Source organism: Tinamus guttatus, unplaced genomic scaffold, assembly GCF_059628265.1.
Source record: "Tinamus guttatus ecotype Peru unplaced genomic scaffold, ASM5962826v1 Tinamus_guttatus_pri_ptg000535l, whole genome shotgun sequence".
Taxonomy (NCBI): domain Eukaryota; kingdom Metazoa; phylum Chordata; class Aves; order Tinamiformes; family Tinamidae; genus Tinamus; species Tinamus guttatus.
This window is the reverse complement of record NW_028289069.1, coordinates 168,426-191,757: the sequence shown is the minus strand read 5'-3', so window position 1 is coordinate 191,757 and position 23,332 is coordinate 168,426. Positions and strand designations below refer to the sequence as shown.

Sequence of the window (23,332 nt, the reverse complement as noted above, 5' to 3'; positions counted from 1 at the left end):
TTCCTGCTGATCTTGCTTGAGCATTTCTCCAGTCGAGCCTCATCTTTTCACCTTCTTCTTCTCGCCAGCCCAGGTCCACGTGGCTACTTCTCATTGAGTTTTCCCCTTACTGAAAATTAGAGAGCTCTCTGCTCTTACACCTCATGGCTTCTTTCCTTTTCACTCCATTTATGCCAAACCGAACACATCTCCAACCACGTGCCAAAAAAGAGAACCCTCATATGAGTCAAGTAATGGATGCAGTTTAAGGGAGGAACTTTAGTGGCACGGTGCGAGTTCAATGAAAACCTCTGTTTAGTAAGCAGCATGATCAAAAATACCATGAACTTCAGCTCCAGTAAGAATAAGGTGGTGAGTTACGACAGAAATATTCTAGTGACTTCTGACCTGCTGGTGCCAAGCTTCTACAATACTCAGTATTCTTCTAGATACTCACATTCAGAAAGACTTTGCAACCCTCCTGGAGTATAAGAAATTTCTCTTCAAGGACACTGCTCCCTCCTCTGGGGAAAGACTCAGGTAAGTGAGACTGGTTAGTTCTGAAAACAGAAGAACCTAAAGGAAACAAAGGAAAGGATACAGGAAAGAAAGAGGAAAAGAATTACTGCTTTTCAAATTTCAAAAGCCCAAAAGGGACTAGTCTGTGAAATTAAAAGATGGCAGATTAAAAACATGCTTTTTCCACATGATCTGTGGTTAAAACTGCAGAAAGAAGCACTGCAGTCAAGAACTCCGCAAGATTCTGACGGGGCTGCAGATGTATAAGGATATCCAACATATCCAGAGCAATTTAAAACTGCTGGAAGGCACATTCATTTCTTCAAGGACAACTGTCTTTGAGAATTCTAAAACAGCAGAGAAAAATAGGCAAACCAGAGTAAAATACATACAAAAATGTCCCTGTATGTGCACAGGATGTCACTGAAGAAACGTCTAGGTGGCAAGGCCTCCCTCCCAAATCCTCTGCATTCACTCTCTCTGCCTCCTTTTCAAAGAGCAGCACAGAAAGGGACAACCTGAGGCTTTTTGCAAACATCAGTTCCTTTATGGTACTGTCTGAAGGAAAAAAGTGTCTGCCAGGCATTTTCCTGGCATGTGGGTATTTCAGCAAGCTCTAGGTTGTCCAAAACATATAGAAATGTGAGTGGACCCTGGTGTAGGAGTAGCTGGATTGTTTCTAATACTCTGAGCTCACATTGCTTTTAAAGACTGTAAACACTGTGTGTAGCATTTCTTTAACTCCAACTCACTTTTGCAAGATTAAGGAGGCATACTGCTGCTTGCAGTGCTTCACGGATATATTCCTGTTTATTTAAGATATTCATATCTGCACTCTATCATGTGGGCTCATTCTCAAAAAACAAAACAAACAAACAAACAAAACCTTAAATTGTGTGATTTTCGTTTAAATAAAATCTGTCAACAAGACAACTGAGTGTACAAGAGGGGAAAACAAAGAGAGGTTTTATAACTAACTTAATATTACCGTAACAGTGAATTTATAGCCTTGCTAAACAATACATTCCAGTGTGTTACTATTGTTACTGAGGCATCTTTTTTTTTTTTTCCTTCAATTTTAGCCTTAGTTTATACTCTATCCACTGAGCTGGAAGAGATCATTCCCTTCCTTTTCGCAGCAGCCTTCCACGCATTGTAAGAAGTTAACCTTGCTCCTTATCTGAACAAAGTAACTCCCTATTACGCTAAAGCATCACTGATGCCAGTGCTTGACGTTACCCTAGCAGCTAGGCAGCAGCAGGTACTTGCTATACAAGAAAAATAATTTTCTGAAACAGACAAAGGTATAGCAAAGCCAAGCTTGGCAAACAGGGTTTGAAACTCTGAAATGCAAATAACAGCCTGCAGTTGTGATTGTATGACTTCTATCCTCTTACTGCCATTACCAGCTTCAATTATTCACTGTTTGAAGATCAGACAATTCCTATGTCCCATCTTCTAACACTCTTTTCGACAACTGAAGCCTTGCCACCTTAACTTTCTTCAAATCACCCCCAAACCTTCCTGGCCTCTCTTTCTCTAAAACTCTTTCTTTTCAGCCTCCTATTTTCCCATGTTCTCATATTCTCTCTAGGTTTACATGATTCCCTTTCCTCGAAACACTTCAGACCCCTAAGTTTTCCATACTATTTTTCTCCATCAATATCCACATCTCATATTTTCTTGGTACTCCATAGCTATTGAGCTAGGCTGTACCTTACACAGGAGTTGCATCCTCTATGCACAGATGGTAATAGATTACGCAGAGCCGGAATCAAATCTTTGCCTTCAAGCCACCCTGTGTCCTCACGTGCAGACTTAGAGCACAGCATTTCACTGATGATGAAAGAGTTCAAGAAAAACATGTAACACATTGCCAGTAACCCTCCCATTAATATTCTTTTCAGGGAATGAATCTCTAATTTTCTGCCTTTGAAACAGTGAACAACTATATCAAGAATAAAGTAGTATGTCTGATATAATAAAAGAATATCCACATTAAACTGTTTGAATCCCTACAAACCAGGCAATTTCTCTGCATAAAAATTGCAGAAAATACAAAATCAAAAGGAAGCTCAAAACCTACTACACTTCACGAAGATCATCAAAATCTTCATGAGTTTTAAAAACAAGCGTCCATTTCTAAAACAAAACAAAAAACTAGGCACAATGTTGTAAAGCAGTAATCTGTAAGAGAAACTTGTGCCTTGTAAGTGTGCAATGCTTTCAGCATCTCCCCTTCAGACAAAGGAAACAATGTTAAAAAAACAGTTTACTCTTCGACAAATGACTTTTACTATATGGTTTCTTCTCCTGTTTATCTTTTGGTGAATGGGTAGAGATATAACCTGCATAGGTTCAAGAAAGGTGAAAAATGCTGTTGTATTCAAAATAAAATGTTGTAAGGTGAGAAACAAAATTGCTGTTGTATTCAAAACATTTTCTATGGGAAATAACAGATGTATGTTTACCAACAGATAAAATACGTAATAGCTGAGAGCACTGCTTAAATTGCTAAGCACCTGTCTGAGGAAGAATGGTTGCCAGTGTGCAGGTACAGGCAAGGGATTTAAATGAGCTAAGTAATAGGGTTGTTACTGGTTGTTACTGGAACACACTGAAAGTAATTTGCTGTATAGGTTGGAAAACATCTTTTCATTTAGAAATGTTAGCATGACAAAAACATGCTGTCTATGATGATAAAAAAAAAGAAAAAAAACACATTTTTGGTGCTGCAGTAGAAAAGAGACCACTTTGAATGTCCCTCAGAAGGACAGAGTGAGAAATACATATTAAAGAGAAATACAGGAAAGACTAAAGCAATAAGGAAGTTTCTGAGAGCCTTTTATCAATTACCTCTGCAAAGAGATTCTTTGATAATTTTAAACAACTCTAAGCAGTTTCCCTTCTGCAAAGGTATCATGACTAACCACTTCCGCCACCCTCACTGACCTGTCCGGGGCCTGCGCACAGTCCATTCAACAGAAGCTGCCTGGCCGGTGTAAGAGGGAGGTAAGATATATAGGAATTTTTCTGCACTTCTGCAAGATCGGCGTGCCAGTCTGCAGCCTCCTTTGAATTATCCTGTCTCCGTATGCAGTATCTGCCATATCCCCACAATGAATGAGATTCCAGCAACCTCTTTGCTCACAGAGCTTTTCATAGTGTATTTTAAACAGATTGAACTTCCACTTCCTCCAGTCCCTCTACTTCTCTCTACTAACTTTAAAGCATGGGACAGACACAGGCCCCCTATCCACTGGAGAAGTGGCATTTTTACCCCATTATGCCTGTGCGACAGGACTGAGTTGTGTAACTGCCACTTTGCCCTTAGTAAATCTCTAATTCTCACAAGAGACATTCCAGGCCCCTCACATTGCTTTTAATTCCCATGCCAGACTTGGAGGTTTTTTCAGAAGAAACCTTTCAGCACAAGTCACAGTTGCATTACCCTATTTTTTCCCCTATTTACCAACCAGGTAAACACAGTTTACCCATTTCCTCTTCCTGACGTATCTCCAACATCAGTTTTCATCGGAATATCTCCTTGCTCTCTGAACCCTACTAGTGCTGAAATAACTTTTGCTTTTTTAATATTTTGCCACACATCGAATTGTAATATCAATGCACAGGGGCCATAGACAGGATAGCTACATGCGAGCAAGTCTCATTGTACGCATTTACAGTGAAACCTAGCTGAATTTTCAAACAAATGAAAACTTTTTCTGGAGACATTTGAAAGAGTTACCAAAATTCTCTTCTTTGTCAGCTGGGATTCAGGTCCCAGACTGTCCAGGATGTCACCACTCAAAGACAGTGCTATTCCTCCAGGACCCTTCATCCATAAGTAGTACTTTCAAGGCAAATTTTTACAGGCAATTTAAAAAGGATTTTCTTCAAACTTTGAAATTAACAGAAGTTTTGATTTTTAAGTACTTTATAGACTTATGATTGTTTCAAGGAAATTAGTTTAATTAAATATTATTTAAAATGGAATTTAGTATTTACATTTCTGAATACTTATTAGCCTCATGCTTAATAAATTATGCAGCCCTCTGCATTTGTGCTATTTGGTGAAAGGCAAGAGGCAGCTGTACTTTCAAACGCTAGTGAGTTTATCCTTACCTGCTGGCTGATTTCTCTTTTTCCAGCTACTTTGGAAACAGTTATCTTCCCTAATTTCCTTGCATTCTCATCCTAAGAGAAGGAGATGGCAACAAACAGCTAAGGAATTTCACTCTCAAGAAATTCCTAGACTTTTACAACCCCTGAGAAGATGGAGTCTTCACTGCTATCGAGCTTACCCTGAACTTTTGAGTTAATGATTAAACACCTGCAGTACTAAGTTCACTAGTTTTACCCATCGTTTTTTCACAGTAGGAATCAGAGAGACATACTGGAAAACGAGCAGGATGAGGAGACCCAAAACCTATGAGTTTTGAGACGGTCTAACTTTATTTATTTATTTATTTAAAGTAAAAGCTCCCCTGTGTGCATCCTCCTCCACGCCCTTCCTGGACAGGGGGCCCCATTGTTAATCATTAACAACGTGCCTGTGAGGGGAAAACCGCCATCTCCTTAGACTGGCTGCACTGGTGGCGTGTCTGACGGTGCAGCCCAGATCAATTGCCTCCATAAGAAAAATAGAATAGAATAGAATAATAAAATTCTCAAGAAACAGGGCAAACCAACACCTTTAGTACCATACTACTCCTTTCCTCAGGGGCCCTGCGTGGGGACAGCCCCTGTCCCCTGCTGGTGCAGCCACGCTCACCCCGGGGAGGGGGGAAATGGCCGCCACCCGCCTGCCCGCCCTGCTGCCCTCTGCTGAGGTGTCCAACATCTCTCTCTCCTTCCCCTCTTTATTTTATTTTATTTTAGTTTAGTTTAGTTTAGTTTAGTTTAGTTTAGTTTATTATTATTTGGAACAATTCTGGGTCCCTGGAGAAAACACTGCCTTCATCAGTCATGCCACAAGAGAGAGCACCCTGGTGGCACATGTCACATGGCCGCGGCTCACTATGTGTTTCAGGACGTGTTTCACTTGACGCGACTGCCAGCACTTGTGAGTGACCAGCATCGAGTGAACTTGTTGCAGAAGATGAGATGTAGCAAGGCTTGGGTCCCTGCCATTTTCATTGCCCCGTCCTGGGGGTTGAGTAAAGCCCGTCACTACACTCCCATGGGCAATACTGAGCCGTAACAGCTGAATGATAAATCCCACATTGAGAAGTTTTAAAGGACAGCTATTGCATGCCCTCGAGGAGCTCCCACTGAGGTGGTGGGGAGCAAAGGTGGCATTTACTCAGCTGTTCCTACAAGTACATTTGTCTTTTGAGCAACGGTAATGGTAGCACAGGTTTTCCTTGCCTTTCCTTGACCAAGTGGTGCTAATTGCTGAGCTTTTCAAACAGATGGACCTTCATGGGAGCACTTGTCTTGGATGAGACCGAACATCTTTCTAGCCCAATACGTGACCTAATACTGAACAGCAGATACGTAGGGTAGAGTATGGGTATAGGCTGTTACTAGTGATTCTTGCCCTCAGTAATACCCCAGCAGTCAGTGACAGGTGGCCCATGGACTTCCTCGTGGTGTTTCTGTAGTTACCATCCAGCAGGAAAGTGGTGGCTGCTTCTTCTCTGTGGCTGTGTTTTAATGAATCTGGGTGAGCCTCTATCCCCTGCCATGTCTTGTGGAAAATCTATGAAGCTTTCCTTGGCAGCTGGGGAAGAAATGTCTCTGGTTTTGCCGAATTGGACCCCTGTGCTTTTCAGGGGTGCGCTGTAACTTTGATAGTGAAGGGAACGGTAATTGAAAGCTTTGTATCCCACCCTCCACCAGCAGTCTGTGTTTTTATGGAAGTGTATTACTTTGCTTTCCAGAAGTTACTGCTTGCCAGTCTGCTGAGCGATCTTAGTCTGATCATTTCTCTGCCCATCCTGTTCTTCCCGTATTGCTTCCATTTCTACAACATCCCAAGCCTCTCCTCCCACCCCTGGCCCAGGGCCTTCTGTTCCCTTCTCCGTTCAAAGGCATTCAGCTTGTGGAGTTTTGTTTGTGAGGGTGCCCATACAAGAAAGAAGAAGCAATGTCTCCTCTCTTCTCTGAAGCGCTCCCTTTTCTAGGGCAGGTCAAAGGCTTGGTCAGGCAGTTCGTCATAAATATTTTGAGACAAACTTTGTCTTCAACTATTTTCTTCCATGTTGGGCCAGCTGTTTTGACAAACCACATACTCTTTGGAGAAAAATTACATGTTTTTTTCCACCCACCCACTTTAATAATTAACTTGTTTTGTTTTGTGACTAACTGCATTGTGGGGTAATTGTTGAGAAGCTTTAATCCTCTCTGCTTGCTTCATTTCTGTATTTCCTTTTATCTTTGGACCTGATTCTGAGAGTACTATGCTGGACACACAAACACCTTGCAGATATCCAGAGGAAGAAAAGTCATTGGAGAAATCAAATGCTGAAAAAGGTCTAGCTAAATGAAAAGTAAAATATTTTAATTTCAAAAGAGGGTGCCTCAAAAAATCTTTGAGGGGGAATAAAGCAATAGATTTTCGGTATTAAACTTATCCATTTGCCTTAGTAATTCTCATCCTAAAATTATTGTTGGTAGAACCACACTTTTACCTTCCTTTGCACTTGATGACAAGTGGACAGATAGTTTATTTTGAGATTGGGCATGTTGTGAGAATGCAGATTTCAGAGCTATTTTTTCTGTTTGATGACTGAAAAAAGCAAGTCTCCAGCCTATGGAGAATGTGTTTTGAAAGGAAAATAAAATTCTTTATTTAAAAGTGTTGTCACAAGTTTGAGGGAAGGGAGGGGAAAATGACTAAGGCTGACAGTAGTATCCTGACTGGGTCCCCTAATTGTCCCCAACCTAACCTATACAGTCCTGCCTAAGAATGATCTTTTCCTCCACTTCATTTTTCTCCCTGCCTTTATAGCTCTCCTGAGCTCTCTTCTCTTAGAGTTACACTCCTGTCTGCAGCTGAGCTGAGCTTCAGAGTCTATAAAACCAGGCTGTACTTTGACTGAGAGTTGGCAGCTGTGTTTATACTTTTACCTTCCTGTGAGACAGTTGTGGCATCAGAATCGTGTAGCCAAGAGATGAAAAACACCCGATTAGAGCAAAGCATGCAACCTGGGTAACCAACAAGTGTTGTAAGACCCCATTAGTCACAGTTCGGTGTCTAGAGATGAAAATAATCCTTCCTGTAAAAACATCTGCTAGTATTTGTGCAAAATGGTGAGCAATTAGTGCAAAATTTATTTGGGCTAAGAGTTTACAATGTGAGTGTTGTACAAATGAATTTATTTGGAAGACTCGGATGTGAGTAATTGCAGTATCTAATGAAAGTCATATAGCTCTTGGATGTAGTTGCAGCTATATTAAGCTTTCTAATCCTAATTAAATTTGGCTCAAAGTTAGGGAAGGAAGACATGATAGTTAGGATGTAGAAGCAAGCCAAATTAATGCAATGTGGGCATTCCAAAGAAAGATATCTCCCTTCTCCATCTGCTGATACTGTTGCATAAGTTTCCAATATTTTGGACAAACAAGGCCTGAGACACAAAGCAATGGACACCTGGTCATTAACAAACCAAATTAAAGCATCACTAGCTTAGCTGTAAACCCGAAGTAAACCCAAAGTCATCTATAGTTTGACTTGCTTGAAAGGAAATGAGGCAAGATGGTGTTTTTCTCATGTGGATTTGTGGGTACAGGCTGAAGCAATGATTTGATTTTACAGCAAACTCAGCTTTAGGGTTCTGTATATTAGGATAAAAGTGCTGCAGCCACATGCTGAAAACACTGATCTGAAAAAAAAAATCTCTTAGGTCCAAGTGCTTTTAAAACATTTTGCCACGTTAACTTCATGCTAGATGGCTTTGTGTGGGATCAGACATTATCCAATCGTGTCAGATACCGTCTGTTGTTCTGCAGCTAATGCAAAACCACCGCAAGCCGTGAGGTGCAGCCGTTAATACAAATCTGTAGCATGTAGCTATATCTGACCCTGACTGATTTGGGCCTGCTGGCTCTTCTGATAGCACAGGCACCCAGCTGCTGCTCACGAACCTGCTGCTTTTTTGGCGTGCCATCTGCTTGTCTGTTCCAAACACAATATACTCAAAGAAAGCATGAATTGATTTTGCTGCATGCAGCATAGTGAACTCCAAGCATTTACCTTTGGGCTTACCAACTATAGGTCTCTAAAGTAGCATGTGTATCAAGACAGAAACAAATCTTGTCAATATCAAAACCCAAAACAACCACTTTGCTGTTACATATTGCTGAATTAATCATAATGCTGAACAGTATCAAGTGTAATACTGAAGTTATGTCCTAGTGCAGCATATATAAGCTGACATGAAAGCACAGCGTGCACAAGCTGCAGTGTGACTGCTGCTTTAAGTGGGGTGCATTCTCTGCCTTCTGTGGACTGGCAAAGCAGGGACAGGAAAGGATTGTGAACAAAAGAAGTGAAACATTTTCAGTCTTTTATTATTCTATCCAACCCCCAACCTCCTTCCACAGTGAAACTGCTTTCTTAAGAAAAAAACATGTTTGGTGCAGATGTGCTTTTCCACCCAACTGAAGAAAGACCATATGAATGCAAGCAATTGTTTTCTAAAACTTCCACTAAAAAATGCTGTGATTCCCCAACTCTCAGGCCAATGGAGTGCTTTATGTACAGTTAACATTTCCAGTGAGCTCTAGTTTTGTTTTATGAGCCAAAAGATGCTAGTGGTGTAATGGCTGCTCCAATTCTAGGCAGCGTTTCCCAAATGAACACTGTAAATGTCATAGCCAGGTATCAAAAAGCATTTTCTTCAAACACCACGTGTGAATAGGCTCTGCTTTAAACTGTCCTAGTAGAAATCATAAAGCAGAACAGCCATAATAACAATACCCTGTGGATTCTGTTTTCCTCTTAAGTCCTCTTAAAGGATCTTTAATGTGACAACTCACCCCAAATAACTCAGAATTGAGGCAAGAGATGTTTTGTGTATGTAGACATAACTCCAAAGAAGACATAAATTCCCATGTAAAATGAATAGCATTGTATTAACGTTTATTTCTAATTACAAGAAACAGAATATCAGTCCCTTATTTGTACAAAAATACCTGAAAGATTACAATTAGGTTCACAAGCCAAAAAGCTATTTACAGTATGAAGCAAAGCATATTGAATAAAGGTTTTGTCTCTTAAGTTAATACCTTTTGCATTCCCTGAAACTTTAAACTTTATTCCATTTTACAGTCACTAAATCTTGCATTGTGACAATATAATTTACGATAAGCAAGTCTTGCCACTGGAAAGGTGCATTGATTGGTCAAACTGTCAGGTATTTAGTGCAGAAAAGATAAGACAAAACATCTAAACTGAGGCACGTGTTTCTTCAAGATTAATTAACAAATAAAAAGTTTTTGTACTTTAACACCTATCGTAACATAACTTAACTAGTAACCTCATTACCAAAATGGTTTGGCATTTTCCTTCTCAACATATTCAAGATTGCTACATGAAGTATTTATTTAGAAAATAAAATCACAGGCAAAAAGATAAAAATTCAACAGGCTCCAAAACAACCCTGAGCATCCCCTTTACATTCATGTCATTTAAATACAAAAATAATAGTCAAATGTCCTTCAGTCCTTGGTATTCTGAGCTGGCAGCCAGCTGAATCTGTTGGAAAACTAAGGTGGCATTGACTGTTTTCCAGCAGAAAGAAGACAAAAGCAGTGATCTGCTTAAGTAAGATTGTTGCCACTTTGAAGGTGGTCACTCTCTCAAAGCAGCTCACTTTAGCTGGGAAAAGTACAAAATACTAAGTCAACCATCTACATACAAAAATCATGATTCATAGTCAAACTTTTATTCTCAATTTAAATAAGATGCAAGGTTTTTCTTTTTATAAATATGAAACACTGCAAATACTATGTGCCTACTGGGAAAAATGCATGGTTGTCACTAAACTATGTAAACAGAAAAACTTAAAACTACAGCATAAATGGTCTTATTAAACTGGTAATGTAGTCAATATAAGTATCTTTTTTTTTCTCCTAATAGAGGCCAAATAGAAGCATGCAAAGTGAAGTCAGACTTAAGTTAGCTTAATTTCAAGGTTTTAAAATACATCGTCTAGAAAGTGGGAACACTCATTTCACTATGTACAATTAAAAAAAAAAAGGAAAAGGCTTCTACTAAAAGCAAAATCAAGTTTCTTCATTTTTATATCTAGACATTAAATGGAAAAAAAATACTAAATGTGTTCTGTAAACTAAAATACAGTGTTTCTATACCATTGACGTAGTTATAAGCTGATATGGATGACTCAGGCAGGTTATGGTTTGTCTTAAGCTATTCTCAACACTACATGAAGACCTAAGAGTGTAAAATTGTTTTTCCTTCTACCCTTTCAGATGGCTAGGATTTCAAACCCAGTGGCAAATATAGTTAAGGATGAACTAGTCTGTGTAAATCATTTCCCATCTTAAGAATGCTCCTTTCTTCACTATGTTCTGAAAGTTCCCAGGGCGAAATACTTATTTCTCACTATGACTAAACTGCGTGAAGTATCGGGAAGTTAATTCAGTAACCGCTCCGATACCAACTGTGGTGCTGAAAGAATGGCGTTGCAAATGGAGGACTAAGAAGGGACGCACCTAACTTTAATACTGATTTCTCATCAGAAAAGTTACCATGTAAACATTAAATAACAGAGCATTGACAATAAAGGAGTTCTGATGACAGATCAGCACTAGAGCAGGACGTGCGCTCGTCTGCAGTGGATACCAGCGTGCGCTAGGGTGTGTGACACAGGAATCGCCAGTCACCTCGATGGATGGTACCGCCAGCAGCTCAGTTCACAAATGCCAGTTCACAGTTCAATGAGTTTCCCCTCCCAGGATGTTCCTTCTCACCATGTAAACTTTCATGGCCCTACAGAAAGCAGAGGGGGGACAGTTCTTTTGAAACTATCTATTCCCGAAAAGAGCTTTCTGTCACTGTAGCTTTACTATATGGAAAAAAAAAGCTCTTTGAAACAGTCTGAAAATTTAAGGAGCTATAAAGCTAAAAACACTGCATTTTGTTTTTTGTTGTCATACTAAGACTATCAGCAGAAGAATCTTCTCACAAAAAATGGTGGCTTTAGATATAAGTGTAGTTATTCAGTCCTACTACTACTTAGTAACAGTAAGTTTCCTCAGGAAAACAGTCAAAAGGCTGTAAAAAAAAAAAACCACCACTTTGATAAAAAAATTTGTGCATAGAATCTAACACAGTCTTTGCATGACTGGGTGCCACTAATATGCCATCAACATACTACAGCCATAATGCTACAAATCAGCAGTTTTAAGGGTACATATATGGTGCTATATTCTTTTAGAAGTGTATCCACATCATTGCTTCTTCAAAGACACCTGCAGATGATGGAACCTCAGGTCTCCAGAGAAGTTTTGAGACACACGCATGTGCGCACACACACACACACACACACACACTTCTCCATGTTCTTCTAGATCCTTTTAGGCTGAAGCTTTCCATACATTTTAGGGTGCAGATTAATACCCAAATCCTGCATGAATTTTAAAAGCCACATCAGCTCCTAATATAGGCTGCATACAATATCCGAAACAAAGTAGGAGTGCAAAAAAAGTGATCAATACAAAAAGTAAACACACTAGTCTTAATTGTCAAGATTATTCCAGGGCAAGAGTTCTTTTCAAAGATTTCTCTTCACACTTGTTCCTGTTAAGTGGCCCAGCCAAGATAGTTTCCAGTTTTGTTTCAAATTTGCTAATGGTTATACATACCCTCCCCCCATTTTTGGGATGCTGGGACACTCAGCAGCAATCACTCTTAGGTGTTGGACAAACCAGTAAATCTTGGTCTGTTGGCATCGGTTGAATCCATCCCTTTCAGAGTCCCAAGGTGCATAATATTTTTATTTTTACCAACTTACAGATCTGCCAATTCCCCAGTGTCAACCTTCTCTTACAATTACTCTTCTAGCAAATCCAGTCTTCAGTGAGAGTCAGATTTGAGGTCATAAGGCCACTCGGATGCAGTGGTGTTTGAGTTTGCAGGGCAAGACTCCTTTGTTTAGTTGATAGAATTCAACAAGCTGGATAAGATCACTGAATTTGGTGTTCCCATCATCCAGGCTGAAAAATATCTGTCCATCATCCTCACACTGGGGAAATAAAATGTCCTTTTCAAGTTAGACAGCACAAGAAGAAATGCAAGCATGGCAAAACATAGTGACTCAAGGTGTGTGGTATAAGATAACAGCAACTACAACAAAACTATGTTTTAATTCCTTGACACAAAAGAGGTTGGGTTAAATCAAAATTTGACAGCTTCTCAATGAAAAACATTGTTCTGAACCTCAGCATAATACAGCTTGCAGGCCAAGAGTTTTCTTGAGATGTTAACTTCAAAATTCTTAGTTATTTGCAAGAACGGCACCAAAACTAAGAGCACTAATCAGCTTACAGCAAGCATTTGGGTAGGCTTTTTGGTCTGTTTATCTATGCGATGGACTGCTTTAAGATTGGAGAGATTTGTAGTATTCTTTGAACTTCCTGGCTTTAGCCAACAGTGCCGTTTTCATAGGATACATGCAGCACTGTACTACACCAAAGGCTCCAGAAAGATCCCACAGCTAAGTGTAAGAACAGTTGCATCTCTAAAACTGATCTCCTCCCATTATCAAAGACATCATTTAAAAAACAAATCCCAGTTTTATAATGCCTAAAAGATGGGCAGTACCCCAACAAATCTAGTGCCCAGAGATCTCCAGGAAACTATGGTCTCCATGAATCCCTCTAGAAAAGGGGAGTGAACATACTTTCACTCCCCTAGTAGTATATTTTATAGAAAAATGAAAGCTCATGGGCAAGGATTAACTGAAAACTGTAGAGACAGCACTTGTCTCCATTACATAAAGCAGGAACACTACAAAAATATTGGTTGGCTGTTTGTAAAAAAAAAGCAAGAAAAAAGGAGAAAAACACAATAAAGTTATACACAATCTTAAAGTTCCAATGTTCATTTTGATCAAAAGAAAATCAAACAGATTCTCAAAAATCTCAGTGTATCAAAAAAAAAAAGATTTTAGGGTTGCCATAAGTTATTCTATGTTTGTTTAAGTGACATGGAGACAACTGCAGCCAGTTGTTGCCAGTCCCAAAGATCAAGTTCTGTGTATGGCGGCTTTGCTTACCTGAGTTATATTAACAGTCCAGGCATTGATAACAAGGAATTTTAGTCAGACATTTGAAAAATTCTAAGGATTGTACTTGTTAATGGAAATATCCCTCTTAATTACATCAATACTTTTAAAAAGGCCTCCTCACATATTGTCAAAACTTTATGATATTATTATTATTATTATTATTATTATTATTATTATTATTATTATTATTAATGTTATTTTGTGATCAGTATCTAAACTGATTTACTTACCGGCAAGATTTGAAAATGCTTTATTTTTTGATGATGGCACAGCGTAAGTACAAATGCCTTTGGATTGCTTTGGCTGTCCCGAAGAAGAAATAATCTAAGAGAGAACATTTTTTTTTTTTAAATTACAATTTGAATACCACAAAACATTTCTTTATAAACAGTCAGAATCACTTAGTCATTTTGTATCATTGCCTAGCTCTTCCTTACTTGCTTTAACAGGCAATTCCATATCTGATAATTTACTTGCAATTGTTATACCAAGTCTATGCAACACTAATCTGCACACGAAATGAAAGTAAATACACATGCTAGTATTTCTTGATGCCTATCTGTATGATAGCTTTTTTTTGGTCTCTTTAATTCACCTTTCTATTACAGATATGCACTTGGTCTTAACTCCAAAAGCATGTTTAGATTTCCCTAAGAGAATTTGAAGGGGAGAAACTAATAGATAGAATCTGTTCCCATTCTCTAGTATCTTGCATCAGTTTTCAGAAATACAATGCTAGGAAAATTGACAAATTTAAGCTCAATATTTTCTTCAATGACTCAAAATTTTCTTAAAATTGCTCCATATTATCTTTAAATAACTATCAATTAGGTAGAATCCACATTATCAATATGGGAAAAACTCATTGATTTTGCATTAAAGCCATCACAGAATTTTTTCCACAGCAGCATCACAGAAGAATATACTTTAGGAAGTAGAGCTAGCAACATCGTATTCTAGTTTATTTCACTTAGTGGAAGATAACACTTTTACACTCCACCACAACACTGAAATCTTAGCTCAGAAGGTTAAATCCACAGACATTTTAGGCAGTTAAAAATTGCTTATTTCCTTAACATACATGAATTTAACAATGAAACCCTTTACATGCAACAATAAACAAAATACACCTCTGGCATAAGGCTCAAGGTGGTAATTGCCAGTGGATTTGTGGGACAGCCAAGCATGCTCCTGGGGCAGGCCTCAAGCCCTCAGAGCTGCTAACCACTCTGCCAGCAAGAAACGTCTCCGAGGCAGAGTTACAAGAACTGCTTGTAGTTTTATGCACTCAAAAGAACTTACTCTAGCTTCTTAAAACCAATTGAGAAATGTCAACACCACAAAAATGTGCCATGATAACCAGGATTTCACCAATAAGAAAAACTGGGCATGTCTCACCTCTACTAGAATGCATGGTATTTGAGTGTTCCTTTTTCTTCCTAATAAGACCACATATTCGAGAAAGGGACCTAAGTCTTTACACATCATCAGGCTCCCTCTCACAGAGGCCAATCTATCTGTACTGTGGTCACTGCAGCTCAAGGAGATACTTCTAAATTGTCTTTGATCTCACTACTGCAGAGAAAGCAATGGTAAATTAAGCTCACAGCACAAAACTAAGCCCAGCCAATCCTCTTACTCTACCTCTTTGGCAAGCAACAGATTGTCTGCATAAAAGTGACTGTAATATAGATATATCTTCAACAACAGCTTCCAGAATAATTAAATGCGGGTAGTATCAGCTGTGCATACATGTATGTACATGCACACATTGCTGTGTATGAGTCATCAGAAGACTTCCACTTCCTCCCCACAGTTGACTTTCTACCCTCTTTTGTTCAGAAGAAGAGCAGAAAGAGAAGAGCAGAAAAACATACGCAAGACTTCAATGCTGAAAACCACCATCTTTGGATCTTGGAGCTCATGGGACTTCTTGGCTGCTACTAGGTAACCTCAGTACAGTCAAAGACCAACCAATCTGAGCCTTCAACAGTGAGTAAGCTGCCTACAACACCAATAAAACACTGTCTCAAAAGCATTAACTCATTTTTGGAAACCCAAAGAAGGATAGGCCACTATATTGCTAAGACAACAAGTTGAAACGAGTCAGTGCAAAGAAAGTCTGTAGTGTGAGAGATGCAGAAAGCCAGCAGAGCCGTAGTGTGCCTTTTCAATGGTGCTCTGCTGCTTACTGAAGATCTCTCTGTTGCAGATTTCCCTGGGCCTTCTAAACCAAAATCTTTTCATATTTGAGTCCCAGTAACTATAGCCCAGCAACATTGACTGAAAAAACAAGACAATAAAAACCACTGTTTGATCAGTTTGTACATGCACTAGCCATTTCTCTAATATATTCTAATATATTCCATTTTTTCCCAAGCCGTCAGTCAAAAAGATTCATGATACTTCTGAAAATGCTGTAGAGAGATTTGAACTTCCCTGTTTCCTGCAAAGCCAACATGGAAGTTTCTACCTTAATCCTGGCTGCCATGTGATTAATAAACTAAAGACAGCTATGCTCTACCTGCCCTACAAATAAAAAATTGCTGAATGCAGGCTAAGCAACTTTCCTTCAAAAACCCAGCTACATATACATATATGTATATAAGTGAAACAGGAATGCTGAGAAAATACTTAAATCTCAGCTACAGGCATTTCAGAGAACTGGAACAAGTACTTGCATCCCTTAGCTCTAGAAGAGAAATAAGTAATGAGAAATTGTCATTAACTGCTCTGATACACGCAAAGGAGCACCAATGGCTTATTATACATTTGTGTGCAAAGGCTAGGTATAGCTTTGCCTGAAAAAAATATTTTCTTAATAAAGATTACAGGAATTAATTATTTTCAACTTTTAACATTTTCCCCAAAAATCTATTTAAAAAAAAAAAGAGAGAGAATTTATGTGCACTCTTAATATATTATTCTTTGGATTAAGAGTTAGAATCCATTCCCACAAACACGTAGTTGGTGTTTTTGAAATCCTGGAAGGCTAAACAGAAGCTACTCAAGAATCAGGTGACTCATAAATGCTCATAGCCCTGTAAGCTGAACACCAAGGACACCTACCCATCCACAAGCCCTTGCTGCTTAATAATCCTGTGAGACTCTTCTCTAGAGATCCTGCCATGAAACCAGTGCTGGGTCCTATGAATAACTGCAGGTGAAAGGAAAAGAGAGAATGTTTAATCATGGTAACATCTCTAACATTTTTTTTTCTCCCAGACCCACTAATTATTTAAAAATTTTAGAAGTGTGTATAGATCCCACTGAAAAGCAGGATACAGAATATATCTTTAATGAGTCAATATAAAAAAATCTATCAGTATGAAAAAACGCATACATTTGATACACAAGTACATAGGAATATTCTCCATGTATTTTATGACTTGCAGACGTATTAGGTTATCAAGTGATTCCTCTTAGAACAATGTCTTCTCATAGGCCCTTGAAAACACTGCAGCAAAACTTTCGTAGAATACTGTGTCTGAGCCAACGAGACTCTTTAACTGTAGAGGAATTAAAAGCACTTCAGCTCGTGCTTCCGAGGGCAGAGATAACGCCAAACATGTTTTATGTTTTGTTGTTTTTCAAATGGAGTTTTAAATACTATTCGACAGAATAGAAACATGAAATAAACGTATTTCTGCCAAGAAGTCCAGGGTCTTGTTACTTTACTAAACTTAAAATCTCAGGACTCACATATTTTACATTATTCAATCACTACAGAATTAACATATTAAATGAATGTATTGAAGTCTAGTTTTACTCTTTAAAAGATTAACACATCACTATTGACTATTATTGATAAAAATTGCAAAAAGTGTGACTGTCCCTTTAAAGGAAAAAAAAAGTCCTTCTACTAGGCCAGTATATTTTGATGCTTTTAAACACAGTAAGCATGTTAATGACAACAAGGTATTGATATGGATAAAACACAGTATTTCAAATTAAGGCATGAATTTCACGGGTCTGCATCTACCCCTGTATTTAATATAGCTTTCATTTGCCCATAGTGGCTTTGCATGCTATCCTTATAAAACAGCAGAATTTACCTGTGCTCAGCGTGGAAGGATGGAGTGGACTTTGGCTACCCAAGATGTTCATTCTCGTGCTACGTTTCTATAGAGAAAATGAATTACCGTTAAATCTAGATTAAAACCTCAAGAGAAGAGAATTAGTGCACATGCAATACAGATTTAATTTACAGGAAACTGGGGGCTGGGCAAGTTTAATGCAAAGATGAGAAAAAGAAATGCGACTTTGAAGGGGGCTAATCTACAAGCAGCAGCTCATTTCAGTTGGCTTAAAACAGAAGCCAGATGTTAATGATGAAAGCTCAGTATCTTAAGAAGAAAAAACAAAAGAAAAAAAAAACAAAAGAAAAAAAGAAAAATCTGATATGTTTCTGCTCAGGCAAAACACCAGGCACTCAGTAAATCAAGCAGTCTTTCCCTCCCGTACATAAAGCACTAGCTAGTGCTTCAGTAATAACTCCTATTCCCTGAGAGACGAGCATTTGGGAAAACTTGTACTGCAGCTGTCTGTCCACAAGACACTATAAACAAGTTACATCAGTTTTCATTGCAAGAGGTCCTGCCTCTTGTAGATTCTGCAATTAAACTTACTGGGAGCAAGCCATTAGTCAGAGCCCCAGCCTCTTCCATGTGGGGAAGCATTTAATTTGACATATTCCTCCTCAGAGACTGGTTTTGCAAACTGGCAGTAAAGTTCTGGTGGGTCTGCTTTCCCCCTCAACTTTCCTCTGGACACTAGGGGGACAGAGAAGCAGTGGTAGAAGGTTGTTGTGAATGTGACAGTTTTGCTAAAGATGGATATTGACTTTCAGATCTGCATGCTTGCAGTGTGATTGCTTCAGGTCGGAGCTAAGCTATACTGTGAGCAGCACTGCACTAGTATCATAGCACACTCTGTGTTTTGGCTCTCAACAGACACTTACTAATCACAAAAACAGAAAAGAAGAGAAGATAGCTACCCTCCAAGCATGTCCTTCTTCCAAGGCAGCACTCTGTGCTTCAGCAGGATTTTCAATAACTCTTCCTATTTGCCCCGAAAAATCCATTGCTACTAGTGAGTTTTCAGATACACTTCTCTGAAAAGGAATTTTCACTTGTTTCAAAAAACAGGGAAAGAAAAAACCAACTTGAGAGAGTTTCACTTTAAAATATCTGGTTTCAGAAGATTTTCCAAAGCTATCCTCTACCATCATAGAGAACACAGATAATGTCTTTTTCCTTAGAGAAGTTTAATAGACAAAAAAAAAAAAAAGGCAAAAAAGCATGGTTTTTTCCTTTGAGTCTATGGGGGACAGAGAGAGAATCCAAAGTCAGAATAAAATCTGTGTTGCACAAGTTGCCCCCTTTCACTATTACTGGACTCCAGGGATTTTCAGGACCATTTTGGACCCAGCTACAGGATCTTCACTTTTAGGTAGCTAACAGTCAGCTGTGAGCCAGCTTACTATAGCAGATCTTAAGTGTTACTTTTGTCAGGCCTAAACTGGCTTCTACAGGGCCAGTCAGCTGTCTCTGTAACTCTGCATCTCAGAATACCTGAGATAGATAGCCAAGATTTTCAAACTATGTGGGTACTATCAGCCTAGGATAATGGAGAGCCAACTATGTGAATTATACTCATTCGTAACACAAACTTTACAATCATTTGATATACAATTCTAAATTTGCATTTATTAGTGTAAAATATACCACTTTTAAAATGCAAAAGCAAACATATCTCTTCCAACAATAGATATTAATGAAGTAAAGTTTGTTACTTACTACTGGAGTGGAAAAGTGTGGCAGCATGGCTTTTCTCTGTTGCGGAATTCTGTAATTCTGATACAGTAGCATTCCATACTGCCAACAGAAACGCATGGAAATTATTATTCAGAGATATAGCCCAGGAAAAATATTTGTAGTGATTTCGAAACACCACTTACAGTGGAGCAAGGTGCTGCCAGCTTATTATTGTCATGATCAGAAGTTGCCCCAAAGCAATTTGCATCAAGCAGTAGTGACTGGCAAGTGCCAACTGAGCAGTCAATGTGCATAAGTTTATTTAGAAGCTAACACTTCTACAAGCCTTAGCAAAACACACAGGTAATTTCTGCCACTCTCAAATAGCCACATGCTTTCCTTACCAGAATACAGGTTTTCACTTGAGGACAGACACACATTTATTTTCCCTCTTTTTATTCCTATTTATTCTTTTTATTCCTATTTATTCCTATTCCTCCTATTTTATATTCCCTCTTCCCTATTTTCTCTCTAATAATTTGATTTTTTTTTAAAGTTGCCTATGAAGTTTTGTACATGGTAATAAAAACATGAACTCAGGTTTTGTAACGATAATAAAATATGAGCCTTTCTAATTCACTTTTGAATTTAAATGTTAATGTTATTAGCACTTTTAATAAATTTCTTCAGGAAACCACTTTGTTCATTTTTCATCCTTATAAAAATAAGCTGATTGATTTCCATTGAGCATGATAAATTTTAGAAGCTCTAGTAGCGAGGATGGTAGGAAAACACCTACTTGGTGCCTTCCCAAGAGACACTGCCAAAACGTATCAACATTACTTACTGAATGCCCTAATTATGGTATTTATAATGTTGTAAAGGAGGCAATATTGTTTGACTATGGAAAGCTAAATTGGCAGGTAAATAAAAAGAGGGTCACAAGAGCCTTGTGGGACAGCCCTAATTTTGTCATTCCCTGACTGAACACCTCTAATCCTCTCAGTGGTCCTTAAAAAAACAAACACTTTTTCCAAACATTCAATTCCAAACATTTTCCATTTTTTTCCAAATATTCACTTTCTATGGGTGAATGGTAGACGCCGGCATAGGGAAATCTACTGTTTCTACTACTGATAGCACAGCAACCCTGCAGCGAGAGGCCTGTCCACACAGGTGAGAAGCACAGTTAATTCTACACACTGGTAAGGTTTTCCCTTGCTCTCCACAAACGTTAGCATCTTCACCTATGTGACCTATAGATGTGACCTAGCATCTTCACCTATATTCTAATTTTCCTTCCTTTAGGAGAAATGATATCTTTAAGATACAATTTACTACAAATATCTGATCCTGTTTGTGCAGTTTGATGTAAGTTCGATGTAAACAGGAAAAGTAAAAGACAGTTGAGAGGAAGCATCCGGAATCGACTGGTGAATAAAATTCCTACCCAGGCATTACCATAAATTAAATTTCAGCCAAGTTAAGTAATTGAAGAGAAGATTTGAGAGCCAACGGAGGCATTGACTGCACAGAAATAAAATATGAATCTTGCACATAGAACTGTTTTCCTGGACCACACTTGAGGTACCTATGGCTAGTATGCTTTCTTTTGGGGCAACTTAAAATAGGGAAGGAACTTCTGCACTGTACTTTTTACATAGACATTCCTTAAGATCAATGAATTAGATTTTGGAGAGCATTCAAGTAGATGTGCTCTGGTTTGGAAGAGGAACCCTTCATGTGAACAGAGTACAAGCACGAGCTGCATTTTCACACCTGCAGGCCTACAAGTGCAATTTGCTTTCCCTACATTTACAGGGATTTGCATGATGGAAAGTATATCTATGGAGAGGGACAGGTACCTGTAGTGAAAATTTATCACTTCTTGAGGATAAAGTAACCTTGTGTCACAGCACAAGGTCTGGCCCTGCCTCTCCTGCTCCCTGACAGGCCTTTTCTGGCCTGCCCTTTCAAGGTATCTGAAATTATCTGCTTACTGCAGAGAGAGGGGATACTGAGGGAGCTCAGAGCTTTGGCTTCTTTGTTGTTGAACAGGTATGTGAGGTTAGACACTGTGGTGCTGGTTTGTACATGCCTCCAGTTCTTAGTACAAGTTGTATATTAGACTTTGGCACAGAAGATAACTGCACGAAAGAGAAGTGGGACTTTCACAGATAGTTTATCTAGGATATATATAAAGTATATCTATGATATATAGTGTGTGTATGTATATATATATGCATAAAATATATATACATTATATTCATACATATATCTCCTTAATATTAAGGAGGACTTAGCAAGGTATGGAGAAGAATTTAGTAATTTTCAAAGCGGTATCTTCAGGGAAAGGATGGAAAAAGCTTCTGTACATTTCCTTGTGAAGATCAGGAAGGGCTCAGCTTCAAAGAGCACCAAACATTCAGCTTCCTCCTGAGTTCTTTCTGTGCTGATTTTGCTTCAAAACACCGTGAAGCCTTATTCCCTGTTATCAAGGAACTTCACTCTTTGCTCCCAGATAAGAATAACCTTCACTCAGCGATGGGCTTGCTTACTTTTGTTATTTATATTTTATAGAACCTTTCCAAAATTGAAAAAGCTGCAAGGGCTCTGGATAGCACTCTGTTCTATTTCAGATAACCATTTAGCAAGATGAAAACCTTTTTTTTAGCTTTATCATATATAGGGAGATAGATATTTGCAGATATTTTCTTCTGCAATTTCTTGATTCATTCACATATTGTAAGTTTGTCCCCAAAACTAAAATTGTATTTGATCACATGTGCAAGAAGTTCAGCTCAGTGTTGTATATAAAAGTGCAGGAAGCACAGGTCTACCTGGAACTTTGCTATTGATTTGGAAGTAGATGATCACAGAATCACAGAATGGTTAAGGTTGGAAGGGACCTCTAGAGATCATCTGGTCCAACCCCCATGCTCCAGCAGGGACACCTAGAGCACGTGGCACAGGGTGGCACCCAGGTGGGTTTTGAAGATCTCCAGAGAAGGAGACTCCACAACCTCTCTGGACAGCCTGTTACAGGGCTCTGTAACCCTCACAGGAAAGAGGTTCTTCCTCCTTCCACATGGAGATGATGATTAAGAACACAATCTCATACTTTTTCATAAACAGAAAAAACAATGCTACTTAACAATAGATGTTGCTCTATTCCGATAGGAAAGGTTAGGTACCTTGAGGAGTCGAAAGGCAGTCATCCAGCATGTCCTGCTTTGCTCATCTTCAGCACATAACAACCTCAATTCCTTAGTTTCATTTCTCACTCTGTTGGGCTATAAAGGATTAGAGGGAGTTCAGCTACATTCAGTAGGAAATCACCAACACTGAAAGTTTTCTATACAAGTTAAACATATTTTGAGAGAGAGACTTAAGAACACAGCTAGCCCCAGTAGGATAAACTCCAGTGCTCTGAAGCACTTGAATCTTGGAAAACCCTGCAATTCAAGGAACTTATAGGAACAAAGACTCAGGCTCTTTTATGCCCAGAATCAAGCATTCTTTTCTCGTGACTCACCTGGACCATGGGAGAAGCTGCCTGGGCTTGTACAGGACAGCAGGCCTGGTCCAGAGGGGACCAGCAGGACTGCCTATCCTGCTACCCGATGCCGTACTACTCATGGCAAGAGTCACACAGCAAAACCGTTTCCCAAAGGAAAAGCTCTAAAGATCAGGTCTTCCTAAAGTCAAGAGAAATGCTTGAGGAGTTCTATACCCCAACTAAATTTAGTATGGAGTTGAGACAGGAGAATCAGAGCTATGAACACTAATAATAACTTTGGAAGAACCTAGTAAGAATTA

At 38.8% G+C, this 23,332-nt stretch overlaps 1 protein-coding gene across 3 annotated transcripts in view; it reads right to left on the bottom strand.

Moving 5' to 3' along the window:
* Positions 1-11,543: 11,543 nt before the first annotated feature.
* Positions 11,544-23,332, bottom strand: part of GRB10 (growth factor receptor bound protein 10) — a 145,468-nt gene continuing 133,679 nt past the window's right edge. For 2 of the 3 annotated variants that reach the window (XM_088534088.1, XM_088534087.1), the window contains 7 exons: positions 22,708-22,806; positions 19,556-19,633; positions 18,754-18,870; positions 17,813-17,879; positions 16,827-16,914; positions 13,988-14,081; positions 11,544-12,713 (listed from right to left, as the gene is read on the bottom strand). In XM_088534088.1, the coding sequence (XP_088390214.1) occupies positions 12,567-12,713; positions 13,988-14,081; positions 16,827-16,914; positions 17,813-17,879; positions 18,754-18,870; positions 19,556-19,633; positions 22,708-22,806 (690 nt within the window). In that variant the 3' untranslated portion in view covers positions 11,544-12,566. The remainder of the gene's footprint in view (positions 12,714-13,987; positions 14,082-16,826; positions 16,915-17,812; positions 17,880-18,753; positions 18,871-19,555; positions 19,634-22,707; positions 22,807-23,332) is intronic. The other variant, XM_088534089.1, reaches the window with a different exon arrangement.